At 40.2% G+C, this 18,883-nt stretch overlaps 1 protein-coding gene across 7 annotated transcripts in view; it reads left to right on the top strand.

Moving 5' to 3' along the window:
- Positions 1 to 18,883, top strand: part of TEAD1 (TEA domain transcription factor 1) — a 247,965-nt gene that overhangs the window by 53,226 nt on the left and 175,856 nt on the right. For 4 of the 7 annotated variants that reach the window (XM_063094526.1, XM_063094527.1, XM_063094528.1 and 1 more), the window contains exon 1: positions 12,391 to 12,440. The exons of 2 other annotated variants lie outside the window; for them this stretch is intronic. In XM_063094526.1, coding sequence (XP_062950596.1) covers positions 12,426 to 12,440 — 15 coding nt within the window. In that variant the 5' untranslated portion in view covers positions 12,391 to 12,425. One more of the 7 variants, XM_063094530.1, reaches the window with a different exon arrangement.

Below are 18,883 nucleotides of genomic sequence, written 5' to 3' on the forward strand. Positions count from 1 at the left end.
CCCTGATTTGGTGAGAGAGCAGAGAGGTAGATCTTAAAAGCTCAGTCACGGATTTGAATTTATATGAGTATGAGAGAAATTGAAGGTATTGTGGGTTCTGGAGTAGGGATGGCTGAAGCAGTGGTGAAGGAATTGCAGTATATAGATTACAGGGAACCTTAAAGGCCATTTAGGAGAATCTAACCCTGAACTCCATGACTCCATGGAAGCTTCTCCTACAGTGTATTCATAAATAGTTTTAATGCATCCTAGAGATGCAACTCTTTTCATGGGAGCTCACTGTAACAAAGGGCTGTTTATTTCACTTTCAGACCACATTCTCTTATGTCGAGCTCGAATATGCTCTGCTAGAATCTTTACCTAATTAATCCTAATATTCTCGCCTCCCCACATGCAGCACAAGCCTAATTCCACTTATATACTAGGCTGTTTAGGATTTTTCTTTCGAAAAGTCTATTTGCAATATATGTCCATTATGAAACATTGAAGAAATATAGAAGCAAAATACAGAGAAGCAAAAACTAAAATTTAAAATTATCTAAAATTTCACCACTCAGATAGTTAATGTTAGTTGGCTTCACATTACATCGTCTTCTGACCATTTTCAATGCAGTTTGTGATGTGTGTGTATGTTGTTGTTGTGTTTGTTTTTTTGTTGTTGTTTTTTTAACAAAATGAACCACACTATTTGTGCATAATATTTTGTAATTTTCTTTTTCCGGTAAGTAGAATTTTAGTATTATATTTCATATCAATAAATATTTATAATATTGCAGTTAATAACATAATTTCATAATAGGATATGTAATTTATTCCCTTTTGTCAGATATTTTGCCTGTTTCCTCCTATTTTTTGGCAATTATAAATCATGCTGTAGTAAATATCCTCATAGGTTAATCCCTGCCTTCACAGGTTAGGTATGCCGTGTATCTGTTATCTGTTCTTAGAATGGAATAGAATAGCCCAAGTCTCTAGTTTGAAGATAACTCTCATGGCCCTCTAACTTGTTCATTCTCCTGCCTCATCATCCCCATTCCTCTTGGGCTGTAGCTTCATGCTCCCACTTGCTTTCCTAAGTATGTTCACTTTTGACCATTCATTCTCTGCAGTCTCTAGGGTCCAGATTTGAGATACTCTTCTTACTCTGAATGCAGCATTTCTAATTGGGACAGCCTGATATTTCATTAGCTTTTATAGCAGCCCCAACACACTGAGTCATTGAACTTATGGGCAACCCAATCCCTTAAGACTTTCTCATATGATCTTTTCCGTACTTGTGAGTTGATTTCTTTTTCTTTTTCTTGGACCTAAGTGCATGACTTGACATTTATCCTTATTAAATTTCAACCTTATTAAAGTCAGCCAGTCATTATATCCTTTGAGATAGTATCAGGAACATACTCCATCATCCTTCACAGTCTCTATCCCTTCTAACTCCCAGTCACTAGCAAATTCCAGTGTCAAATGATTCAGCAAATCCCAGCAATCATTTATATCTCTGTTTTCCATACTAGATTGTGATTTCTTTGAGGGTCCAGGCCATATCCTGTTATTTCTTTCTGAAACCCAGTTCCTACTTTCATTTTATCACCCATGGTCTAGCGGATACCCAGGAAATGTTGCCATGTGAATATTTGTTTTTATTTAACTCCAGGGATGAAGGCTTGGTAGTGGTAGGTATCACAGTGATGAAGAATGTAGAGAATTCTAGACTTGGGTTTCTGGGTGTTGAGCTTACAGTGAGGATGAAGAGACAAAAAACTGGCCAGGTATAGTAAAGTAACATTTAAATACTCCTGTGAGGGTAATCAGGTTGACTAGGCTTGAGCTAATTCTTGAGATGGATCTCGATGTGTTCCAGAAAGGCAGGCAGCGGAGGGGTTCCTCAGGGCACAATGGGTTAATTTCCAAGGCAGTGAAAATACTGAGTTGGGATAAGGGGAATGGCAGGAGATGTGATGTTGATGGCTAGGAGAGTTGATGACCAGAAACCAGACACCCAACCTTTGAGAATTGTGTTGAGTAATGGTCACCCAGAAGGGTCTTATCTGACTCTGTTCTGTGAGATGCGGAACAAAAGTTATGCTCTCTTTTCATTTTTAGATTCATTGAGCTTAAAAGGCTTGCGAAGTTGAGACAGTTGGTTAGTCTGAGATCAGAGGTTGAACTGAAACCAGAACCCAAGAGCTCAGATTCTTCCTGCTCTGCTAGTACTCCTTAAGCCAGATTCATCATGTGAAGGCAGCATGACGGCCACCTGTGTACCCACTTGGGGCCTGCCTTGGGACCCATCAGCATTTCTGAGTCTCAGATCCCTCACCTTTAAACAGAGAGTAAGATCACCCTTCTTACCTTTTTGGCTTGTTGTGAAACACACATAAGACAGTGTTAGGAGAAGAAGCAAGCTCTGAGCACCGGGTTTCAGACACAGCAGCTTCTAAAGAAAGCCCTGTTGAGTTGAATGACAGTGAACTTTGCAGCATTTCTTAGCCCCAGAATTTAAGGGATAGGAGCCTGAGTGTTCTAAGCTCCGTTGGTGTGGCGGAGGTCTTCCAGGCGTGAAGGCAGCTTTGGGAACCCTGCTCTCCACTCCCAAAGGTTTCAGCTCTCCTGGTTAACTTGAGGAAAGGGACATTTTTCTTGAGGAAGGTTCCTTAGTGGCCCAGGTCCAGTCACAGTCACAGGGAGTTTGAGCATCTCAAGCCAGTGGTCAGCTTGGAAATTTAATGACTTCTTCACTGGCTGGAACCTTGCTTATTTATGCAGAGTGACTTAAGAAATTGGAAAATCTAAAATTATATTAAAGCTAGTTTAGTGTACCTTTTTTGTGTTTGATCAAGTGTTAATGTGCTGCAATTATTTTAATTTAGTAAAGGAAATTAAAATGGGGAGATGGGAAAAAAATAATACCGACTAATTGTCACCAATCTGAGGCAGTGCAGGAAAGCAGTGTGACCAGGCAGAAGTTGAAACCTTTTAGGTGTTTGGGTCAGGACTTTTTTATTTTCTCCTTTTTTTCTTTTTCAGTTTAGAAATACTGAGGGCTTCCATTCCAAAGGATGGGAAAGATCTTTTCCTTTCTCCGTAGCTAATCAGGGGGTTCTTTCTCTCCTCTCCTTTCTTGCTTGTTCCTTTTTAGTTCATTCACTCTGAGTCTTATCTGAGTAAGCAATGGGAAAAGGGGTTACAGCAGGAAGGTTTAGAAAAGGGTGAGGAAGAAGCAGGAAAAAAAATCTTATCCTACTGTTCTGGTTCTCTGTCATTACAGGTCCCTGCCCTAGGCAGAAAGTAGCATTGGGCAAGTTGTGGAATTGTCCCAGAGGAGAGGTTGCCAAAGCCAGCATTTCCACATTTGTTATCTCATCACAAGCCTATGGGGGAGCATTTGAGAACACTAAGGCTTGGGGGTGTTAAATGCATTGCCCTGGCACACAGCTACAAGGGGATGGAGTGTGCATTGTAACCTGGGCCTATGTTAGAGATCTCTGCCTGCTCTCTTTGCCCCTTTCCTGCTTCCATTTCTGCCTTTTTTTTTTTTTTTTTTTTTTTTGAGTGCCTACCATGTGCTATGCACTATTCTGGATTCTGGGGTTATGGCTGTGACCAAGGTAGGCGTATGTTTGACATATGTGTATAATTAGGCATGCACCCCCTGGCTCTAACACCACTCTGCTCCCTGCATTCTCTGTACATCTTTCTATCATTGCAGTTACTGGGTTGTATTAGTTATCTGTTGATGTATCTGCCTCTCTCACTGGACTGTGAGCGCTTTGAGGGAGGAGTCTGTTTGCTACTTATCTTCATCTCTCCAGCACAGAGCTTGGCCTGAAGCTGGCTGCATGCCTGTTTAAGACTAATTGAACAAATGCTTATATGTGTTTTATGACACCCAATTAAATTGTGAGCAATCCAGGTACCTATTGCTTCTGTGTCTCAGTCAGTCCTAAAGAACTAGCACATAGTAGGCCCTGTTTTATCCTATAGCTAGACATTTAGAGAAGGGAATAAGGTACTTAAAGCGCTTCATTAGTGTGTGTGAGTTGTGGACAAAAATCTCTCTTGAAACATTAATATGATTGTGATAATTGTTTACTCTGGCAAGTAAGTGAAAAGGAATACAGCTTTAGAGGTTACCTTTGGGTAGGAGGCTCCTCTCTGTGAATCAGCACATAGTGTCCTGAAATTCCAAACACATCCTTTTCCTTTCCTCTTATTTACTATTTCTGGTTGAAACTGGAATATGTGGACATGTTACAGCTTTTTAAGACCAAAGTCTTTATTTTTTTCTAGGTTTTTTTTCTTTCTGCCATTTTCACACACCTGTATCAAACTATTCAGGAAAGACAGGCTTGCATGGTAGCAGTGTATCTTAAAATTTAAAAATGAATTCAATTTCTTTAGAGAAGGAAAATAGAATTTGAAATATTATTTGAATTTAGGATTTTAGATATTTTATCGAATTCAAAAAGTAAAGCATGATAGAAGTGATTACCTCTCTTCCTTTTGAAGATGCAATTTATCAGTGATTGTTCTTAAACCAAAAAAAAAAAAAAAAAAAGGGTATCTATGAATATTCATTGTATTCTAAGTTTCAGATGCAGGCATAATCCTCAAAGCTTGTTGAGTGATGCTTGAACATATTAATTAAATTTAGAATTTTTGTCAAACTTGATGGTCATATGGGTTCCAGCTGGAATCTTAGCTCTTGATTCTTACCCATTTGCAAAGATTTATCATAGGTAAAGCAGAAACTAAACAAAAAAAAGCAGGAAATCTTTCTTTGAAATAGCCAGATGAATCTTGCTGCTCTTTTAAATGAGTCATTGTGAATGTGAAAATATATTTTTTCAATTTTTAAAATTTACTTATAGTTTTATTATAAGATCTACTTTTGAAAGGAATCTTTTAAAACAATTGGACAATTATAATCATCATCTTTTACTATTTTGTCAGAAATAGTCTGCTTTTTTAGAAGCAAAAATGGTGTTAGAACATGCATACAGAAAATGTAGTCAATAATATTTTATGGGACTTAAAAAAACATTTAACTCTTGGGCAGTCCAGCTATAAGGAGGCCAGAAGTCTGCTTGTTTTGGTGGACAGGTGAGTGGAGTATAAATAGAATATTATACTTGAGAGCTACCTAGAAGTTATATTTCAGATCTCTTATTTACAGATGAGGAAACTGAGGCCTAGGTTGGAATGAAAAAAAAAAAGAAGAATTATATTACTGTTGTATGTTATCTTACCCACAGAAGTTTTAAGTTCCTCAAAAGTCAGATTGTGTGTTTATACCTCTTTGTCTCTGTAATTCATAGCACTCCCATAATAAGGATGATTTGGCTAAATCAATGAAAGGCTAAGCAAAAAAAAAAAAGGTAGTCGTTATCTATATTTAAAAATGCCCTCTGAGTCTCAGCTTCTCTCTCTCAAATATCCTTTACCCATGATATTTCTTTGTGAATGAGTAAAACTCAAAGCCTCAGGTTTGTGCAAGGACTTTGCTTACTGATTGAGGGTGCCCATGCGGCTCACAAGCAGGTGTGTGTCTTACATTACAGTCATCCCTTGTCATTTCAGCATTACCTGTTTGGAACTGTTTGCTTTGCCCTCAAGCTAAATTTAAGTCATGCTGGAATTCATTTGTGTTCTTCAGCTTACTGCATTGTGAGGTTCAAGTCTGGATAAGCTGTCATATACTTGCCTGTTAGCATCACTCTTACTGTTTGCTCTGTAATTGGAAGGGGGAAAAAAAGGACATATATTTTGCTCAGTAGCAAGTCCAAAAATTTGTTTCCCCTCTGTGAAACATAAACCAAGAGTAGATTTGGAGGTGTGGATAACAGAAGAGTTTCAGGGTGGTTAAATAATTGATATGGCAGAAATGCATAGAAGAAGACATACTAAACAGGTACCAGCTGCCTTAAAGAAATGGAAAATGGAATAGGCGAAGAAAGCAGTTACCACCCTTGTACCTTCTGAGCTGACTTCTAAGTATTGATAAAGATTTAGCAGTCTTAAAGAATGTTTTCTAATTTTAGTCTGAAGAATAGGTACCTGACAAATTGATCAAACTGCAATTTAAACTCCTGTTCCTGCAAAGAGGAAAATAGAAAATACTCCCTTGACCTCAAGAGAATCTGAGGAGGTGACTGAACTGTGTCCAGTACCTGAGTCCTATCCCTGGGGTATCAGAAGATGGGCATGGAGCTTTAATTCCGTGGGTTTATAGATTCTGGAAATTACCTTGCTCACAAGTAAATCCCTCCCTTTCTAATAGAGGAGGTGGCGGAAATCTATCTGGAACTTGTCTGCACTTGGATCCTTTTCCTTTTAGTGTCAGATTAGAAAATTTTTGAGTTTTCTGTGAATATTTACTTAACTTGCTGACCACTCCTTAAGACAGTCCTGCATGTGAGCTCTGAAAATCAGAGCAGCAGTCCAGCCCCAGCCTTTTCGCAGTTAATGAATTGATTCCATATTGATTAAAAGTGCTGTATGCTGATAAGACAAGGGTGCTGCCTTCATGGAGCTTGACATTGGGGAGATGGACTTGTTGAAAGGCAGCTACAAAAGTGCTCTGGTACAACATGATGCTATGGGAGTGTGCAGCAGGGCCACCCAGCCTGGCTTGGATTTCCAGGAGGGCTCCATGGAGGAAGGGACATCTCTGTTGATATGGGACAACTATGTGTATGTGTGAAGCACCTATTGGATGATGAGCACTCCAGTTAGGAGTTATGTTAGGTTCCACTGCGAGCATAATTGACTTGGTTTGAGTTCTGTGCTTTGAAGTCCATCCCTTCCTCTCCCCCTCCCTTCTTTGCTATCTTTTAAAATTGTGGTATGGTATGCATAACATAACGTTTACCATCTTAACCATTCTAAGAGTACAGTTCAGTGATAGTAAGTACATCTACATTGATTTGTTATCACAACTGCTGTCCATCTACAGAACTTTTTTTTTTTTCCTGCAAAACTGAAACTGCGCTGATTAAACAGTAGTTCCCCGTTCCCCATTTCCCCCCAGCCCCTGGCAACCGTTATTCTACTTACTGTCTCTGAGTTTGACTATTCTGGGTACCTCATATGAGTGGACTCATAGGATATTTGTCCTTTTGTGACTGGCATATTTCATGTCATAATCTCCTTAAAGTTCATCTGTATTATAGTGTGTCAGAATTGCCTTCCTTTTCAAGATCCCATTTAATTTTAATCCCAAGTATGTGTGAAATACTCACCAACCAACACATTAATTAGCTCTCTAGTCCCTTTACTGAGAAGTCATTCATGCATTTTTCCCTCCCTTCCCTCTCTTATTGATTACTTGTTATATGCTGGTCACTGGAGATACAAAGAACACCTATATCTACTCCCCACCCCAAACTTTTGTATATCATGGAGCTAGACCTGATCAATTACTAAACTATCAATAAAAGAGTAGTTGTATGTATAAAGTTCTATGGAACACAAACAAATGCTGCCTGGGAGAGCCAGGGAAGGCTTTACCGAAGAGGTAGCAGTTGAATTGGCCTCTGAAGTATGCGTTGGAGCTTTATAGGTGACTGAGGAGCGGAAGGGCATTTCAGACAAGAGGAATAGCATAGCATTTGCTGAGAGTCTTGTCTGTACATAATAGATTGTCTAGTGTGGTGGTTATCAGTTTAGATTCCGGAATCAGACTGTGTTCAAATCCTGGCTCTGCCACCTATCTGAGCAATATGGGGCAATTTACTTTTGTATCTTAGTTTCTGGTCTCTAAAATGGGAATAACAATAGTACTTTTCTCATAGTATTGTTATGGGGATTAAATGAGTCTGGACATACAAAGTGCTTACAGTAGGGCCAGGTACCGAATATATACTCTGTAATTATTATCTACTCTTATTATTGCTACTGTAATTTTGGGGGGAACAAGCTAGTCATTTGGTATACCTAAAATAAACTCTGTGTGTGTGTGTGTGTGTGTGTGTGTGTGTGTGTGTGTGTGTGTGTGTGTGTGTGTGTGTGTGTGTGTGTGTGTGTGTGTGTGTGTGTGTGTGTGTGTGTGTGTGTGTGTGTGTGTGTGTGTGTAGGTTGTGATTGGCTGGGTGGATCCTGGTGATACAAAGGATTGAACTATTCACATATCTTTGACCTCTAAGCTTTTCTCTTGTATTCAAGTGCTTGAGTATCTCAACCTGTATCTGATGTTTACTTAAATTTTCTTTTGAAAATATTTGAACAATTTCTTAAAAAATGTGAATAAAGTACGAGTATGAGACAAAACCTGTAATGTTACTGTCCTATCATAGTAACGATTTCCTTTTTATTTTTACTTTATGTAACTACATGCATAAAACTAAAGTTATAATCACTATATATGTATATATATATAATTTTGTTTTGCTTTTTTAAAGTAATATTCTTTGGGAAGCTTTTCTTCGTTTCAGTTTATAAAAATTATTCTTGTAAATGAATGTCCTTTTTTTTTTTTGCACTCAGATGCTGATTTTCTCAGTTATTCTTCTGTTCATAGTGTTATAGATGGTTTTATAATGTACTTCGTTGTCCTCATGATTTTTTTCTTCCATGGAATTTCTCTTTTTGATAAATTTCTAGGATTAGGATTACTAAGCCAAAGGATTTAAGCCCTTCGAGGCTCTTAATGAGTGTAGTTAATTGGACCTTCACATTCACAGCACCACTAAATAGTCCCTATGTCATATTCACTACAGATGTGATTACTTTAAAGGTTTGTAGATTAGGAGGTTTAAAATAGCACCTTAAGTTTGTTTGAATTTGCTATTTTCTCTCTCCTACTGAGGATGCATATTTTCCCTGTATGCTTATTCTCTTGCGTAAACTGTCCATTCATCTCCTTTTCTGGTTGTGTTCTTGATATTTTCCAATATAAATTTGAAAAGTTTATTTACCATAAATATTAGTTCTCTGTTGGAGAAAAACCCAGGTGCAGGAAATTAAAAAGAAGGGCAAAAACTCTTTCCCTGCCTTGTAGTAGCTGGGCTTTCATTCTTGCCTTTGCGGTTCTGGAGGCATAGAAAGCACCAGCCTTTGCCAGGTGCCAGCTTGCTGGGATCAAAGAGGCCAGAGTCTGCATTCCCCAGCTGCCTTGCTTTTCTGCTGCCTTTTAGTGTGAGTAGAAAGATAGTATGGGTGTCTGACATCTCAAATGGTTGCTCACTTCATTCACAGGGTCTTGCCTGTTCCTCATGCCCCACAGGCACCTCATATGGAGCCAGCACACAGTAGGCAGTTTGTTTTCACCCATCATAGATCAGAGATTGGAATGGACCTTCCTTCACATTCTTCTCACCCTCTCCAGTTCCCTCTACAGCATCTCTTTTAGGAGCTCTCAGGCTCTTCTTTGATTTCCTCCAGTGATGGGAGGCTCACTCTCCCCACAAATACAATTAGACCTTGGGTTCAAGGTGAGATGGGCCTGGGTTTGAATTTCACTTTGACCACTGACTAGTGGTATGATTTTGGGCAAATAGCTTAATGTTTCTAAATTTCATTTTCTTTGAATAATACAGAGAGTAATAATACATCTCTAGTCCATATAGTTATGATGAGGAATAAATGAAATAATAAAGGTAAAGTCCAGAATCTAAAAAACTCACAGAAGTAAAGTTGAATGGTGGTTATCAGAGGAGGAGGAGGGTAGATAGGGAAAGGGGAAATGTTGGTCAAAGGGTTCAAAGATTCAATTAGACAGGAAGAATAAGTTCTAGTGATTGATTGCCCAGCAAGGTGATGATAGTTAATAATGATGTATGTTTCAAAGTAGCTAAAAGAGGATTTTATGTGTTCTCACCACAAAGAAATAATAAATATTTGAGGTGATGGATACATTAATTAGTCTGATTTGATCATTCGACAGTGTAAACATCACATTGTACCCCATAAATACATACAATTATTATTTGTATCACAAATAAAATAAAACTTAAGTTCTAATCCCTGTGCCTCACATACTGTGATGAATAAATGTTAGCTGTGAATGTTAATTTCATTTACTACTACAAGGTGTTTCCTTAAACTTTTGCCATTATATTTGATATCATGAACCCCAAACATTTGTCTATCAATTAGAATCTTGCTAATTTTGCAAAGAAGCTGCACAGTGGCTTGGAATTTGGGTGTATTCTTCCTTAATGGAGATGAGGGCGAGTCTTATTTTTGAGGTTATTCCAGCTTGGACCATGATCCAGCTGCTGGCCTGGGCAGTGCTGTAACGCACCCAGGCTAGCACCTTGTCGATGTTCAAAGTCTAATTATACAGGCCCTTGTTTGTCCTTCTTTTCTTTCTTGGCTGGTGTTCCTGCCCTAGCATCCCCAATAGAAGATGGACAAAAACATTTAGAGGAAATGAAACTCTGTTCCCGCTTTCTACTTATCCACAGAAAATAGTTTAGCTTAGCAAAGAGAGCTAAGGTAGAGATCATGCTTCTAAGTGCCCAGCAATACATCCAGCCCACTGACAGCACTCAACAAGTGTAGCTTGTATTGGTATTACAACTAATCCAATACGTGGGTGGTCTGGGCATAGATTAGGCTGTACCTGACTCTTTTAATTACCCCCAGATATTAACATTTCAGTATATTTGCTTTAGCTTGCTGAGAATATAGTTGACCATCTGAGTTCCCCAAAGTTTCCTGTGGCTTAAGCAGATAGCTTTTATCCTTGGGGAACCAGTACCGTTGGTATTATTACTAGTTTCATGAATTTTAGGATTGTCAAGTTCATCTTTGTCTAACGCAAATCACTGTGCTTTATAGAGAATAACTTAGTGGAAACCATCCCCTGCTAGGCTTCTTGGTAAGTGCTTCCTAATAATTGTCAACTTTGGTTTTAAAGATAAAGTATCATGGGATTTAGTGAATTTAAAAAACTATGGAAGTGATGGTAACTAAGATTTTGAACAGTGGTCTCTGAGGAGTTGGGAGGTTTGCAGGTTAACACAATTTAAAAAGCAAATCCTGAGTTAAAAGTTGCCTATGAACAGGGGTGATATTTACAATATTTAACAACTAGTTGGAAGGTTATTGACGCAGTGGAAACCACTGGAGGTCCCGGGTGTGCCAGGCATTTACCCTTTATTTGTTGAACAGTGGGGAGACCTTGTGGCACTGGGAGAGATGCAGGGCTAAGCGGGGGAGGGGCATTTGGGGACTTGGGGCACTGACTGTTTACCAGCTCTTAGGGAAGTATTTCAATATCTTAATCAGTATGGCATGGTAACCAGGGATGGGGTGGGGAGAGCATCTGAATTGCCTTTGGCAGGTGTTCAGATGTGTTGATAGATCATCTTCTCCTTTAACTCACTGCTGAGGGGACTACTTTTGTGCTGGGCCCAATTATCTCCCAATAGGTGCTTGGAAAGTGTCACATTAGAATTTAGGGTTGTCTATTTGGAAAGCATTGAGACACGTCCATTTATTCAGAAAATGGTTACTGTACATATAGTGTGAGAGGCACACCGTCCCCAGTCTGCACCCAATGGTCTTCAAATTTTTCCTGCCCTTTGACTCTAGGAATCTGTCCTTAGGAAATGATCACAAGGATGTTTGCCACAGCAGTGAAAAACTTGTCAAAATCTAAATGTCCAACCATGGGCAAATAGTTAAATAATAGTATACTCACGACCTGGAATGTCATATACCTCTTAAAATCAAAGATACAAAGAATTTTTCAGACTCAGGAAAATGCTGAATGTGAAATGTTAGGTGGGCAATAAAAAATCAAAACTATAGGGAATAACGTTATTAGTGTAAGAAACACATTAAAATGCATGCTTAGCCCTGATTATTATTTGGTGATGGAATATGGGTAAAGTTTATTTTCTCCTTTGTATGTTTCTGTATGTTCCACTTTTTTTGTCATGCATATTAACTTTATAATTAGAGGTTTTCCAGAAATATTGTATTTTAAAAATCCAATTAAGTGTTTTAAAGATTATTGTGCAATTAGCGGGCAAATAAGTTCAATTTAAACTTGGAGAAAAGCATTTGGAGATTGTGTTTATTGCCTGTAAAGGAAACTGCTGACTCAGTGGGATAAAAATAAGAGCCTAGGTCAGCTTCCTCGTACTGGTGCGCTGGGCTCCCCCAGGCTTCCAGACTGCTAGGGTTCTGAGAAGCCCTAATGGGCTTGTTGAAAGGCTCTGCTTGGCTTCTTATTAATGTCCCTCCCTGAGCAAGATTCTGCTCTGTTGGCTAACCTTGTCAGAAGGTTACCCGTGGCTCTCCAGGGCTCGGCTAATTTTAAACCCAGTCGGCCAGTGCGGTGGCATCGCACTGCAGAGACACGAACAGCTCCCTGAGAGACATGGCTGGGGAAAGATGAGTCGAGTTCGTGGTTTTTTCTCATCGTCGTGTAAGTGACCAGGCACGCTGAACAAGCAAAGAGAGCTGGGATAATAATGAGAGCTTTTATGGTAAAAACCAGGATTATTAAAGATCTTTTAGCAATGTCAGTGCTGGCTGATAATTGCACCATGTTATGTGCCCTGCATGAACTGTGTTAATTCTGACCACACGAAAAGTAGGAAGGTGGATGAGATCCTCTCTCTGGGAACTAGACTTTGGCTATTTTCAAAGACAGAAGGGAACTGCAGTGAATTTTACTATTTATATGGTATTCTTCTAAATTTACAGGACTTGAACTCCCCCGGTGATTGCTTCCTCTGTGAAGTTTTTGATTGATTTGATTGAGAGAGAGCTATTTCTTAACAGCTAAAAAAAAAAATTAAAAATCACACAATCTCTGCCTGTCTGCATGTGTACTTCTGGTCTGATTGCCACTAAAAAAAAATTTTTTTTTTTTGAGCACTTTTATTAGATAGAGTCTTCTCTAGAAAACTGCTGTGCCTTATACTTGTAACCCTGATGTTTTAAAATGAAATGTAAATCAGTAACTACAAAATAAAGTGACCTTGGGGAACTTTTTCTCATCGAAATTAACTTAAAAAAAAAAAAAACCTTAGATAATCCATTTTTTTCTGTCTACCTGCTTTTCAACACTTTCCAGTTGGGAATCTAACATGTCTATTACAGTTAGCTCAGTCTTCCCCTGCTAAGGCATTCACAGCTTCTTTTGCACATAAGGGATTACAATGGGAAACTTAATCCACCTGGTGGATGTCCTGATCTTGGGGCTTACCTCCCTGGCCTGAAGAAGGGCATCTTTTCTTGTAGCTGGGCCTATACCCACCCACTTATAAAGCACTTGCTAGGAGCAAATTAAAGAGGCATTGTGTATGGAGTAAACCAAGATGAAAGAACAAGGGATGGAGAATCAGTAACCTACTAACTCCCTACAGTGATTGAAGTTAACTTTATTTGAAATATCCAGGCTGGGCCAGACCACATCAAGCCATCAGTGTTCCTGCACGAGGGTAGCAAGGGAGTTAACTTTGATTTCATTTTAGGATAAAAACGGACAATGAATGAATGGTTTTTATTAGCCTTTCCTTCTTGAAGGCCTGCCACTCCTATAGTAGACATAATTAGTTCTGTCATGTTTGGATTTAATCTCGAGTAAATTAAAGCTGAGTATTATTAGGAGTTTGAGTGGGAATACTTGTTAAAACCTTCATTGACCCAAATCTGACTTTTATATATAATGTTAAAAAAACTAAAGAAAACCCCATTTCCATCTTGCCCTAAAATATTGTTTTTAAAAGTACTTTTGAAGTAGTTAAGTATAATATAAAATATAAGTGACTCTGATTGGATACTAAATGAGGTATTGCAGGAGCTGTAGTGGTGATGTTGACTGCAGTTATTAATTTAAAGTACATTTCTTAAAACACAGGCCCTCTTTGACTCATATTCAAATGTCTGCTTTTTTTCTTCTCCTGGGCTTCTCTTTTTCACCTCCCAGACCCTACCCTCCTGCACGCTCAGTATAGGTAGGCCTGCTCTTATTTTTATGGTAACCCGACACTTTGGCTGGAGAGTAGCCCCCAGGCCCCCTGGGAGGGCTGAACTGGCTGAAAGCTGAAGAGGCTCCACGACACAGTTCTCCCAGGATGAGCAGCTGCGGAAGCAGGGCTGTGGGGGGGTAGGCTCGGGCAGGCTGCAACCGGGGCAGGACGGGGATGCCACAGACCAGGGGAGTCTGGGGAGTCATCAGTTTACACCTCAGATTGTGGCTCAGCATGTGGTGGCCCCTGCCCTGAGGTGGGGGCCAGCCTGAGACTCCAGAAAAGCAGAGTGGGTTGTTGAGGCTAGAGATCAGCTAGTCAGGGTTTTTGGAAACCAGAGGAAGGTTTTGAAGCCAGTGAGTTTTTTATTTCGCTTTCTGGGTATGCCTGAGGCTGCCCTTGTAATTCCTTAGACAGACAAGGACGAATTTCTCAAGAGTCATCAAAATTGTATTAATATTTTATGTTAATAAATTGAATGGTGGTTTATTGAGTTATGCTAGGGGCTGGGGGAGCGGTGTGCAGAAATGAGTGGGAATAGAGTCTCTGCCTTGTGAAATTTGCAGACTAGCAGGGAAGAAACAGTAATTATTTATTGTAGTTCTATACGTTTGCACAACAATTATTTAAGAACCTACAGTGTGTCAGGCCTAGTTTTAAGACGTGCGTTCACACACACACCAATCTAAGCATTCAGTTAAAATAATGTATATAATGACTGTTGATGATTGAGACATCCTATTAATACTTAACATGAATCATCTCATTTAATCTTTACAACAGATAGGTAATATTATTCCAATTTTGTATAAAAAGAAACAGGGACAGCTAATAAGAGAACTCAAAATTTAAACTCTTTGGGATTCCAAAACCCAATGTACTCTTTATATGTATTTAACTATTCTGCCATATGGATTTTCCAGATGCACAGCATGATCCCTGCAACTCCGGGAGTGCCTACCAAGAATAATGTTTAGCAAACATTTTGAGTTCCAATAACTTGTCTGGTATGGGGAGATGTTAAATGTAGAAATGCCAAGGAACTTACTGATAAATGGAGAGGCAGTATCTTAAGAGAAAGGAGAGTGAAATGTACCAAGTATGGTCTTAAAAGTGTTTTTGAGGTGCTTTGGGGACACAGAAGTGACATCTCTGAGTGCAGAAGTCTGCTAAAACTTCCCACAGGATAGGTTGGAGAAGCCTCTGAGTAGAGGGTTCCAGGCATCTGAAGGGGAGAAGCAGGCAGTCTGCTGTGTGTGTGGCTGGAATGTAGGGGTTTGGGACCGGTGGCTGGAGAAGCAGGCTGAATTCAGGTATTAAGGCCATGGTGGTACCTTATAATGCAGTTGAGTCCTGAAGGGGTAGGGATCTGCTGAAAGATTTTAAATGAGTGTGTGATATAAGTCCTACAGGTTGAGAATCCCTTATCTGAAATGCTTGGGACTATAGTGTTTCAAATTTCAGACTTTTTTTTAGGATTTTGGAATATTTGCAGATACTTAACTGGTTGAGCATCCCTAATCTGAAAACCTGAAATGTTCCAATGAGCATTTCCTTTGTGCATCATCTTGGTGCTTTAAAAGTTTTGGATTTTACAGGATTTTAGATTTCAGATTTTCAGATTAGGGATGCTCAACATGTATTTGCATTTTAGGAAAACCTGTCTGGCTACAACGTAGAATAGGAGAAGCTTGCTAAAAATACATTTCCTGGGGATTCTGATTTTGTTCTTCTGGCATTAGATCTGGAAATCTGTATTTTTAAGAATGTATCATCCTGATATGCAGGCAGGCTTGGGAACCTTGCAAAACCAGGTTGTTGGCAGTGGTGATGGTGGGGGGAGGCAAGGGAGAGCCCAGTTCAGAGAGAGATGGTGACGTCCTTTCCCAGACAGGAGCTGAGTTAGTGGGGGTGGAGAGGAGTGGAGGAGATACAGCTGAGAGGTGGAGGTTGGGAATCCAGTGGTTGCATAGGGAGGGAGAGGGTGAAGCCTGGGATAATGGCCTTTCCCTTGGGAGGATGCTGCATAGCCAGGTTCTCAGGATAATCTCTGAGAGGGGTCTGTGGGATTGGGCTCTCTCTTCCAGGACCTGAGAAGTCCTTTATGGATTTTCATGGGCACTTTTACAGTTAGATCCTTAATCAGAGAAGTGCTTTGAAGGTGTCAGTATGCCAGGTCTATGTGTGTGTGAGGGTTTGGGTTTGTTTTGCCTTGGGTCCTTTGGCCTCTCAAGTTGCGTTCTATATGTAGAATCACCCTTAGGCAGATGGACTGAGAGGGAATCAGCACCAGGAAATGTCCTCAAGAGGGTGGGCTTTAGTGGTCTTTCATAGGTGTAATTGGAAATGGATTACATTTTAATTAAATGTAAGGCATTCCTTGTTTCTCTACCTGGGTTAGCAGAATCTGTAGGAGGAAGTGATCCTGGAAGGAAATATATAGCTTTTCTTTTTCCTAAAGAGACTCCTGTGCGTGTGCTGGGGAGCTGCAGAAATGTTGATTGAATCAAGATGTGGCCTTTGCATTTTTTACTTGATATAGCTGACTCACCTGCCGGGGGATGTCAGAGGTGAGGGGAGAGGGGTCTGATAGATGGAGAGAGCTCTCCTTTAGAGTGCTTGGGCCCTGGGAAGTGAAGGCAGGTGGAGTTAGGCCTGATACTGGAAGTGAGTGGCTCAGCCTTTCTGTCTTCTGTACCTCTCTTTGGCTGGGGCCTTGCCCCACAGTGTGCCCTTGCAGTGCTGTGGACCGCTCAGAGCTGGTGCTCTGCCCGCAGTAGGTGCTCAAGTGATATTTTTTCATTTGAACGAGTGGTGTATTGTCTGAAGAGGGACAGTAGTTACTTATCTTGCCTCAGCCAATCTCCAACCAAAGTACCAAGATTCTTTGTCTTGCTGAATTTGAACTGGGTATAAACCAAGGGTTGGGCTTACATTTGGAGGACAGGGATAGGGTGAGGGTGGGGCTTTAAGTAGCCCCTGAATTTGCATCCCTCTCAATGTGAGACCTGTTTAGCAGTTGTTCCATCACTGTGTCATCATTAAACGGCAGATTGCATTTCTTATTTGAAGGGTGGAGACTTAGTTGTATCAGTGATCACGGGGAACCAGTGGACATTTGTGAACAAGCAGTGTCGTATATTTTTGGTTAGTTCGTGCATTAGCTCCTGTCAGCATTAGCTGGCATTCACATGTTGGCCATGTGCAGGTGTATGTGTCACTCTGTATAAGCAGAGCAGTCTGGTTCCTGTGCTGGCCTTGGGCCTGACCATGCTGTCAGCTCATAGCCTCTCTTTAGGGACCAGGAAAATATGTTGAATGCTTGAAGACAAAGTCTGATGAGCATTTATTGGAAGAGCATAGTGAACGGTATCAAGTAGAGTTAATCCCATGGTTCTGGGCTATTTAAATAAGCACACCTGTATAAACTGTCCCTGTCTTTTGGTGCATTAAAAAGCTTTTATACATTTGGAAATTTTAAGCAGTGTGCCACATTGTAATACTTGAATTTATCGAGAGAGATGTTCTGGCCTCAGACCATACTGAAAATGCTTTTTTTGATATTTAAAAATCCTGATTACAAATTTATAAAATTATTTTCATCTTTTATCCCCACAAATAAACAGGCAGACAGACATAGACATACACTCACCCTTCAGGAGTTGCTCATACATTTCTGGTGTTTCTGGTGTTTTCCTGACCTTTGTATGAAATGGTCTGACCTTTTGTCATGGCCTGTGAGGTCCCTCACGATCCGGCTCAGCTCACTTTTCAGCCTCTGCTCCAGCCTTTCTGCTTTCTTGCTGGGCCCTTTCTTCACCACCTCCTGCACACTGATCCTCTTCTCTGACCAGGCCTGCCTTTGTTCTTCTCATCATCAGCCTAGTAACTGCTCGGCCTTTAAGATCAGCCTAAATGCCACCTCCCGAGAAACTCTCATTGACCCAAGAGACAGATAAACTCCTCCTTTTTCTGTGCTCCAGTGGCATTTTGTTCATTCCTCCACTGCAGTATGTGACATCTTATATTCATTAATTTGTTCATGTATTCACCTGTCAACTCATTATTTTAGGCATCCATTCAGTCATCATTTTGGGCAAGCAGTTACTGTGGGCCAGGCATTCGGTTGAATGCCAAAGATAGAAAAATGACTAAAGGCACGGACTCACAAAGGTGACAGACACATAAACAAAGTATTCTTATGTGGCGAGTGGGGTAGGTTGATTTGCACTGGCCAGCAAAGGTGCCACCTGTGGGAACACAGAGGAGCAGAGGGGAGAGGTCAGGCCAGGCTTCCCAGCAGTGGGGCTTAAAGTCTTGAAGGTATATGTACTGATTTGCCTCCCTGCTTGATAGAGTGCTCGCTGAGGGCATTTATTTGTGTCCATTTCTAGTGACTGGCACATGTTGGAGAGATGTGGGGGGGGGGGTGCGGGGTGCGTGTTCAATAAATGCTTTACTGCATTAAATTAAAACAGATCATTAGAAAACAGAAATAATTTTCCTTTCATGCTTTTACCCCATTTTGTTTCAGAACAAATGTAAGGCATCTTGCACGACTGTAAAATGACATAAATTAAAATTGGGGAAAAGAAAAGAAAAAGGAGGGGATAAAAGTAGGGACCTAAAATGGACTTAGCAATGAAAACAAACTTGCAGACCAAAATGGCCTTGGAGCTTTCTCTGAGAAGCCTGTCAGTGTGGCCCAATGCACTTTGGCAGCCCGTGAGTTCAGTGAAGGCCAGTCGGTTGACCACAAGGTAAAAAAACACACAGTGTTTTGTCTGTTATAAAACTTTCCTTTGGGATCTTTGTAAAGAGCAATCTGTGTGATGTGATGAATGACATCCTCAACATCCTTGGAGTAAATCCAGTGACTAATCTCATAGGATGTTTCTTCTAATAACCCCTCCGTATGCTGATGGCAGCACATAAAAGCATTATTCAGTGAA

This window comes from Cynocephalus volans, chromosome 4 (genome assembly GCF_027409185.1).
Source record: "Cynocephalus volans isolate mCynVol1 chromosome 4, mCynVol1.pri, whole genome shotgun sequence".
In the NCBI taxonomy this organism is placed as follows: Eukaryota; Metazoa; Chordata; class Mammalia; order Dermoptera; family Cynocephalidae; genus Cynocephalus; species Cynocephalus volans.